Consider the following 9,935-nt stretch of genomic DNA (forward strand, 5'->3'; position numbering starts at 1 on the left):
ACTGGGTCTGTATGTCTGTATGTGTGTGTGACTGGATCTGTATGTCTGTATGTGTGTGTGACTGGGTCTGTATGTCTGTATGTGTGTGTGACTGGGTCTGTATGTCTGTGTGACTGGGTCTGTATGTCTGTATGTGTGTGTGACTGGGTCTGTATGTGTGTGTGACTGGATCTGTATGTGTGTGTGACTGGGTCTGTATGTCTGTATGTGTGTGAGACTGGGTCTGTATGTCTGTATGTGTGTGTGTGACTGGGTCTGTATGTGTGTGTCACTGGGTCTGTATCAGGGAATCGGTATGAAATTCCGCTGGCCGCATGGTTCGATTCCCGGCATCGGCAGTGCTGCGCGTGCGCAATGGCTTCGTTGTGACCACAGAGACCGCGCAGAGCTATCGCAGAGTGAGTGACAGGCAGTGAGCGTTTGGGGGTGGTGGTCTTTGAAACGCATGTGTGTGGTAGTGGGCGTCTCTATGCTGGCAGTGTGCTGGCATGTGCAATGGCAGTTATTAGCATATATATTCACAACAGACCTGTGCCATTACGGAGCTGCGATGGCAATAGCAATCCTTAAATAATCGGGCTCAGAGTCCGCAGCCAGGGGGAGAGCCAGTGACTAGCACAGACTTCTTTTCCTGGTGTAATGCAGTCAGACGAGCAAATAGATTCAGGTCCGTTCTGCATAACGTCCGTGTGTTCTGCAGGTTAGGACATTTCATGTTACATCACTCTTATCTCAGGGGGGCTAGGCGGAATGCTCTGCAGAATAAAGCGGCTGACATGCTATTGTGTTTACCTCCTCAGGCCTTCAACAAGTACAAGCGGGAAGGGTTCCTCCTCCAGAACGTGGACAAAGCCCCGTTAGCCAAGCGCAGGAAGATGAAGAAAACGAGTACGAGTACAGAGACCAGGAGCAGTTCCAGCGAGAGCTCTCACTCCTCCCACTCTCATGGTAAAACCTCCCCCTCAAAGACTCTGCAGCCAGCCAGCCGCAGCGACAGCAATAACCCCAACACTATCTTCCAGTTCACGGACTAAAGCAACGCGGAGACCAGCGCTCTACAGAAACTAGGGAGGCGGCTTCCAGAGCTCCGCGGGACGCGGCTCCAGGGCCTGAGAGCATTCAGCCATCATCCTTTATCTTCTCACTTCTTTCATATGAACCTTTTGGTGCTGCAGGGTGTTGGGGTGTTATTTTGGCATAGGAGCACTAACAATAAGTGCTGTAATGTACCCCCTGCTCCTTTCCTCCTCTGCGCTTCTGTCACGGGGAGATTTCAGACTGTGTAAAGGCCCCCATACATCAGAGATTGATTGCAGCAATCGTGCAATTTGCAATCGATTGTGTATAAAAATCTTTCCCTTTTTCAATCGATTGTGGCAATTCTGCAATCTGCAATTGATTGAAAAAGGGAAAGATTTTTATACACAATCGATTGCAAATTGCACGATTGCTGCAATCAATCTCTGATGTATGGGGGCCTTTAGGGCTGCTGCGGACAATCGCACATATTGCCTTATATTACCCCACACCTGCTGTTGAGACTTCCATGCAACTGCCTGCCGAGAACGAACTGTCACAGAGGGGCGGCTTTTATTTACGTGGCTATGTTGTCTATAAGGTACAGCAGGCATATGCAATCTTTGGCTCTCCCACTGCAACCAGTGCATGCTGAGACTTGTGGTTCAATAGTGCGCCGGCAAGCCGAAGTTTTTAGCAACTGTGAAAGCAGGCAATGTCTTTATTTATTGGTACTCCGCTTGACGTGCCCCTTTTATATACTGCGGGGTATCACAGTCCTTCATTAATACTGAACTGGGAGGAGTTGGGGTGCGCCGCGCCGGTGAGAGCGCCATGCAGGCAAAGGCCGGAAAGCAATTATGTTTTTTTAATTGCCTTGTTTAGACTTTGGGCTGAAGGTTGCATTAATCTTATTGTATGAAGCTACAATTTAATACATTGAAATCCTGCTTGTGGGGCTCTGAAGACCCCACTGTATTTAGAATTCTAAATAAGCTTTGCAGGTATTTATTATGAGTTTTCTAGGAGCATTTTTTCCACTGTGAGTTCCTTCTAGTTGTATAACATCTAGTAGTACGGAGCCCGGACAGGAGTCTGGATGTCTCAGATTTATGCCTCTTTTTCTACACAATAGAAACTTGAAGTTTTTGTACTGTAATCAGAAGGGACGTTAGCGCATTGTGTGTTATCTATCTATACAGTGCTCAGTCTAGCAGCTCGGTGTTACCGTGTCCCGTGAATCCTATTTGTATATTTTGTCCTTTCTGTGTCTTGTTCTGTCTTTTACTGTGTAGATGCAGATTTGTTCTAGGGCCTCTGGTCTGCTGTTTCCGAGTGTCGTCTTAGTGCTCCGCCTTTTACGGCTCTAATATCGATAGCGTGCGACTGAACAGTGGCGAGGAGATGGCCTTGGTATTGTGCTGTTACGTGAAACTTATCCGTCAATGGAGCTGCATCAAGGGTCTCTGTATCGGGTATCGCAGCACATTTTTGTCTCCCTCTCTAAAGTCCGGATTCAATTAGCCGCGAAAAGTCCAGCCGAGATTTTTTCGCCCCCTTCGCTTGTTTTGAGGCAAAACTTTTTTTCCCTGCGCGCTTCGCAAAGAGGCGACACTGGCAGAAAGCGAAACTGACAAAGTCCCTGAGATTTTGGGAAAATCAATCTGTACCCCAGGAAAGGCTGCACTAACCCTCAAAATCAATATATAAGAGTTCTAATAGCCCTAATAAGTGTTTTGAGTTCTTAAGATTGTCTGTTATCTGCTTATATGCAGAAGTGATGGAAAAGTAGAGAAAGCAATCTCTTTTGGGAAAAATAAGTACCGAGGTCAAATTTGGGGTATATGAAAATGGGTACTAGCATATTTTGATGTCTATAAAGTGCAGATTGAAAAAATCTTAAAAATACACCTGCTGCAGCCTCGTGCAATCCCAAAAACACCCGTCCCGTCCATATAGCCCCCAAAGTACCAGGCCCCCCACTTTCCAACACTTTTTTCTTTTTCGGCCTTCTCAAAAAAAATTGTAAAGTGTTTTTGGACTGATTAGTCACTAAGGGGGGGGGGGGGGTCCAAAGGGTTCTGGGCCAAATCCTGACATTTTAACCCCAAAATAGAGATTTTGCACTTCCAATCCGCCGGCCTACACTTAGAGAAAACTTTTCGCTTGTTTTTTTTCCGCTAAGGCGAAAACTCCTGGAATTGAATACGGAGATACTTTGAAAGCAGGCGAAAAGTCCAAATCAGCGAAAACTTTTCTCCAAACGGCGCTTTTTGCGGCTAATTGAATACGACCCTAAGACAGAAAACACACTTCCCAACTGTGCAGATTTCTGCAGATAAACCCCGTTTTTTCAGTCCTGATAAAGGGCGGAGTTTACACTGAGGTGGGTGGAACTTTGTCGAAAGTAGCCATCATATGGGCAGACCTGCGGTATCCGCCATTGGAAATATTTGGAGGTATGTAAAAGTAATTTTGCATAGTTTATATATTAGTCATTTGAGGCCTGATCTTTATTCTCTCCTCCGCCTAGATTTTGGGCAGATTGGGAATGGGCCTCTTTTGTCCCAGTTGCTGAGTCTAGCAGCTTGGTGTTACCGTGTCCCATGAATCATATTTGTATATTTTGGCCTTTCTGTGTCTTATTCTGTCTTTTACTCTGTAGATGCAGATATGTTCTAGGACCTTTAAATGCTCGGTGCGATGGAGCAGAGAGGGCTTCTCCCGATGTGCAGTAATCAGATTGTAGCTGTGGGTATTTCGGATGCACCCTGTTTATTCTGTGGAGAGATTGATGCATGCTGCATGACCCTGCAGGAATGATACAGGGGCTGCTGTCCCACCTGGCCCGCTACGAGGACGCTGCAGCAACTTTGTACTTTTATATACAGATATCATATATACAATTTGAAAGTATATATTCTCGGACGTGGAATTTTTGAGAATAACTAAAAAAATTACTTCTCCCATTTCCTGACCAAAAAATACAAAAAAAAGTTTTTATTATGTCAATATGATGGGGAAAGTCCGGTCATATGGGGACTGAGTAATGGAGAAAAGGTTACATACTACCTTTTATTACAATACAGCGATAGAAAATATATAAATATATATATATATATATATATATATATATATATATATATATATATTGAACTGAATTATATAGGTGAAATAATTTAATATTTAACTAAATCTGTCCAGTATGTATGTTTGACCCATCCCTTTGCTGAGAGGTGACACATATATTAAAAACGTGTTCAGCAGAGTGCAGAGTAATGCTTCTGATTGACTGGCATGCAGTCTCCTAGGTAACAGACAAGCTCTGTAAAGTGTGAGGGTTACAGACAGTAAGGGTAATAAATGCCCTGAGTTGTGCTCTGCTATGTGAGCCTTGTCCCCTCCATTGCTGACAGACCATTTGTCTGTGGTCAGTTTGGTCACCTGTATTGTGGCCCTAATACCACTGTTCCTGCTGTCAGGAGGTCGTGCCTAGTCACGGGATCGGTCACCAGATTATCAGTAACCCTGTTTATTGCATTCTGTATTTAGACCCTTAGAATGATGTCTGTCAGCACTAAGCGTTATTGGCTATTGACCGGTCTGACCTAAACAAGCCGGGTGGCTGAGGAGACCAGGGCTGTGTGATCTGTGCATATATATTGGGGTAGGATGTTACCTGGCTGAACAGGACCCTATTGTTACTATGTAATGTAGCCATATATATATATATATATATATATATCCTGGCAGGATTTGGGAATTTGGCATAACTGTGCAGATGAGTAGAAGCTAGTGGTCTCTGTTGTCAGTGGTGCAGGAAGCCAGCCATGCTTATCAATGAGGTTACAGGGGGGATATCCGCTCTGCAGGTGACGAGCCCCCTCTCTCGCAGTGTTCTCCCCGGTACCTTTTACTTCGGATGAGCTGTTTATCTCTTACATAAGTATGTGATTGTTAGTTAGCTCTTTATAGGTCAGTGGTCACCTGGCTCATGCACAATATGTTGGGAGATTAATATAAATACTTACCTAACAGGTTACAGCGGATCGATGTATCTTTACTTAGGTAACTTTTTGATAGTGTTGCCGGACTGTGAAATGTTAGTGAAGCATTAGAAATCTCTTAGTGTGGATTGGGTTCTAGGCTCGGGACCTGTGCTCAGGTAGAGGGCTGGATGTGCAGGTACTTTAATGACTCCTCCACTGCACATTGACCTACATGCAAGTTTCTTATATCCGTTCTGTTGTGTTCTGTGTGGCTGTTATTACAAAGTACTTTTATATTTTAAACAATATACATAACCGTAATAACACGCATCGTTTTTTCTGGCTATAACATCTGGTAGTTGTACTTTGGGCCTGATTCAGCAATCGTCTGTTTGTTGCGTTCTGTGTATGTGTATGCATTGCGCGGACGTGAACACTTCACTGCGCAGACCCATCGCAGAGTGATTGACAGGAAGTACCGTTTGGGCTTGGTGGTCGGCAAAACGCGGGCGTGTCAGTGCATTTGAACGCCATTGCATCTTCCCATCTGCTATACGACGTGTACAATATATCGTTCCTATCCACGTCAGGACCATATGGCGAATGATAGATCATATAATGTGTACCCAGCTTAAGGCTCAATGAGGGCGCGTTCACACAAATGCAGGCTGTGCAGAGCTGGGTGTAATGTGCCCGTTTGCAGGCATTATTATTGCCCCTAGTAAGGTAGATGCAAGCCTCCTCTGCTGAAAACCAAGGCACGCATACGTAGATTTGGCATACAAGCGGGTAAATGCACCCAATTTACTTGCAACTCTGCATAAGATGCTGGAGAGAATTGACGTAGAATAAACGCCTACAAAAAGGCCGTATTTTACTTTAAACACTGAATAGCACCAATACAGGCAACGGGTACTGTAATCACAGACACACACAGTATGAATAGCACCGATACAGGCAATGGGTACTGTAATCACAGACACACACAGTATGAATAGCACCGACACAGGCAATGGGTACTGTAATCACAGACACATACAGTATGAATAGCACCAATAGAGGCAATGGGTACTGTAATCACAGATGCACACAGTATGAATAGCACCGATACAGGCAATGGGTACTGTAATCACAGACACACACAGTATGAATAGCACCGATACAGGCAATGGGTACTGTAATCACAGATGCACGCAGTATAAATAGCAACAATACAGGCAATGGGTACTGTAATCACAGATGCACACAGTATGAATAGCACCAATACAGGCAATGGGTACTGTAATCACAGACACACACAGTATGAATAGCACCAATACAGGCAATGGGTACTGTAATCACAGACACACAGTATGAATAGCACCGATACAGGCAACGGGTACTGTAATCACAGACACATACAGTACGAATAGCACCAATACAGGCAATGGGTACTGTAATCACAGACACATACAGTATGAATAGCACCAATACAGGCAATGGGTACTGTAATCACAGATGCACGCAGTATAAATAGCAACAATACAGGCAATGGGTACTGTAATCACAGATGCACACAGTATGAATAGCACCAATACAGGCAACAGGTACTGTAATCACAGACACATACAGTATGAATAGCACCGATACAGGCAACGGGTACTGTAATCACAGACACACACAGTATGAATAGCACCAATACAGGCAACGGGTACTGTAATCACAGACACACACAGTATGAATAGCACCAATACAGGCAATGGGTACTGTAATCACAGACACACACAGTATGAATAGCACCAATACAGGCAACGGGTACTGTAATCACAAACACACACAGTATGAATAGTATGAATAGCACCAATACAGGCAACGGGTACTGTAATCACAGACACATACAGTATGAATAGCACCAATACAGGCAACGGGTACTGTAATCACAGACACACACAGTATGAATAGAACACACAGGAATGAAAGTAACATACAATATAGAACGTTGCATGGGTATAATATATATCCATTGCTGCATCAGCTGTCATAATACTAAAACAGGCAGCAGGGTGGCGGAGCTCAAGGGTTGGGTGCCGTTGTAGGCAGTGTGGAGGATATGGTGGTAGAAGCAAGCGAAGGAAAGGCATTTGAGGGAGAAGGACCCTGCTTGTGAGAGCTTTACAGTCTAAAGGAGGGGCAGTCAGACATGGGTGACATAGAGGGGAGAGACAGTGAGCAAGGAGCATGGTGTGCAGTGGGTTAGGATGAGAGCTGGATGGCGTTGATGAAGTAGTGGGTCTTGAGAGCCTGTTTGAAATTGTGTAGAGAGGTGGAGAGTCCGATAGGGAGAGGGAGAGAGTTCCAGTGGTGAGGAGCAGCATGGTCAAATTCTTGGAGGCGGGAGTGGGAGGAAGTGATCAGCTGGGAGGAGGGGCGGCCTTTATGGGTGGAGCGAAGTGGGCGGGTGGGAGTGTGGAGGGAGATGAGGTCAGCAATGTAAATAGGAGAGGATTGGGTGAGGGCTTTGTAAGTGTGAGAAGTTTTAAATGAGTTCTGAAGTTCATTGCTCCCCTCCTCTACGTTGTGTGCTTACAGTAGTATAGAGAAGCTGATTCGTCTCTATTCCCTGAGAGAAACCGCAGGACGACTGAGAGGAGGGCGTATAAAAAGAAAATGTGTTTATTTTAATGACCAAAGGCTGGTGACTTAAATCCAGCTACACTTAGGCTGATCCTTCTGCTGGACGACAGGTTGGGAACTGTCCAAATTGGCTAAGATTCAGCCGTCTGTTGCTCATGGCCAGTGACTTCCAGCTTGGGCTGCAGCCTTTTACAATGGTCAGAAGGGGTAATCTTCCTGCAACATTTTCCGGCATGCCCAATGATAATCCAGTTTTGCAGTGTTTGTCAGCATCTTAAAGTGGTTTCAAATTCTCTCATATATCTTATGGGGCTACTACAGTCATATAAAGAAGTCTGATTGCCCAGCTACTACTCCAGGCACAGATTTGTATTGGAGGCAGCAGGAAACCACAGACTGAGAGTTATATATTGGGAGGAGCAGGTTCCCCAGCAGCACAGAGTATATCAGGAGATAGGTGATGTGTTAGTGAGGACAGGGCTGCATGTGACAGGGGCAGTGACATGATGTGAGGAGGGGAATGGAGGCAGCAGGAAGCCACAGACTGAGCGTTATATAGTGGGAGGAGCAGGGTCCCCAGCAGCACAGAGCAGTGATATGAGGCTGCTGTCACACTGATACAGGAAGCCACAGACTGAGAGTTACATAGTGGGAGGAGCAGGGTCCCCAGCAGCACAGATTAGTGATATGAGGCTACGGTCACACTGATACAGAAAGTCACAGACTAAGAGTTATGTATTGGGAGGAGCAGGTTCCCCAGCAGCACAGAGTATATCAGGAGATAAGTCATGTGTCAGTGAGATTTATGCTAATACAATTGCAGCTGCAATCTCTTACCGATTGCAATAGCAAAAAATATGCGGCTCTCCTGACACGATGACAGCTCTCATGCTGCGGAGATCGCAATTGCTAATTTATGCACGCCCATGAAACGGTCAGACACGCCTGCGTTTCCTCAGCCACCCCCGTTACGTCCCCAAAGTGCTGACTACCTGTTACTCACTTTGCGGGTGATTCCTCTATGTGAGTGCAATCGCAAAACAAACGCTGTGCGTGCGCTGTACTGTTTTCATGCATGCGCAATGGCTAAAAATAACTCAGTCTGTGTAATTATCGGCATTGCGTAAATCTCTAAATTGGGCCCTATTCTTTTCCTCCAGCTCATGATACTGTTGGGTATTATTTCATGTTTACGATCCTTGTAGAGAGTGAATGCAGAACAGTACCCAAATGGTCAGCTTGTCTGTGACGCTGCACTGAGCTGTATCAGTGTAAGAGATGATGACACCTGGGAATGACGTGTATCGGAGTAAGAGGTGATGACACCTGGGAATGACGTGTATCGGAGTAAGAGGTGATGACACCTGGGAATGACGTGTATCAGTATAAGAGGTGATGGCACCTGGGAATGACGTGTATCGGAGTAAGAGATGATGACACCTGGGAATGACGTGTATCAGTGTAAGAGGTGGTGACACCTGGGAATGACGTGTATCAGTGTAAGAGATGATGACACCTGGGAATGACGTGTATCAGTGTAAGAGGTGATGACACCTGGGAATGACGTGTATCAGTGTAAGAGGTGATGACACCTGGGAATGATGTGTATCAGTGTAAGAGGTGATGACACCTGGGAATGACGTGTATCAGTGTAAGAGGTGATGGCACCTGGGAATGACGTGTATCGGAGTAAGAGATGATGACACCTGGGAATGACGTGTATCGGAGTAAGAGATGATGACACCTGGGAATGACGTGTATCAGTGTAAGAGATGATGACACCTGGGAATGACGTGTATCAGTGTAAGAGGTGGTGACACCTGGGAATGACGTGTATCAGTGTAAGAGGTGATGACACCTGGGAATGACGTGTATCAGTGTAAGAGGTGATGACACCTGGGAATGACGTGTATCAGTGTAAGAGGTGATGACACCTGGGAATGATGTGTATCAGTGTAAGAGGTGATGACACCTGGGAATGGCCTGTATCAGTGTAAGAGGTGATGACACCTGGGAATGGCCTGTATCAGTGTAAGAGGTGATGACCTGGGAATGACGTGTATCAGTGTAAGAGGTGATGACCTGGGAATGACGTGTATCGGAGTAAGAGGTGATGACATCTGGGAATGGCCTGTATCAGTGTAAGAGGTGATGACACCTGGGAATGGCCTGTATCAGTGTAAGAGGTGATGACACCTGGGAATGACGTGTATCAGTGTAAGAGGTGATGACACCTGGGAATGACGTGTATCAGTGTAAGAGATGATGACACCTGGGAATGACGTGTATCAGTGTAAGAGGTTTTGACACCTGGGA

At 45.5% G+C, this 9,935-nt stretch overlaps 1 protein-coding gene across 2 annotated transcripts in view; it reads left to right on the forward strand.

The window, feature by feature from the left end:
- RPS6KA5 (ribosomal protein S6 kinase A5) overlaps window positions 1-1,298 on the forward strand; it is a 121,256-nt gene extending 119,958 nt beyond the window's left edge. For both annotated transcript variants that reach the window (XM_088455563.1, XM_088455562.1), the window contains exon 17: window positions 801-1,298. In XM_088455563.1, the coding sequence (XP_088311689.1) occupies window positions 801-1,034 (234 nt within the window). In that variant the 3' untranslated portion in view covers window positions 1,035-1,298. The remainder of the gene's footprint in view (window positions 1-800) is intronic.
- Window positions 1,299-9,935: the final 8,637 nt, after the last annotated feature.

The sequence above is a fragment of the Taudactylus pleione genome, unplaced genomic scaffold, assembly GCF_031769625.1.
Source record: "Taudactylus pleione unplaced genomic scaffold, aTauple2 ptg000660l, whole genome shotgun sequence".
NCBI classification, from domain to species: Eukaryota; Metazoa; Chordata; class Amphibia; order Anura; family Myobatrachidae; genus Taudactylus; species Taudactylus pleione.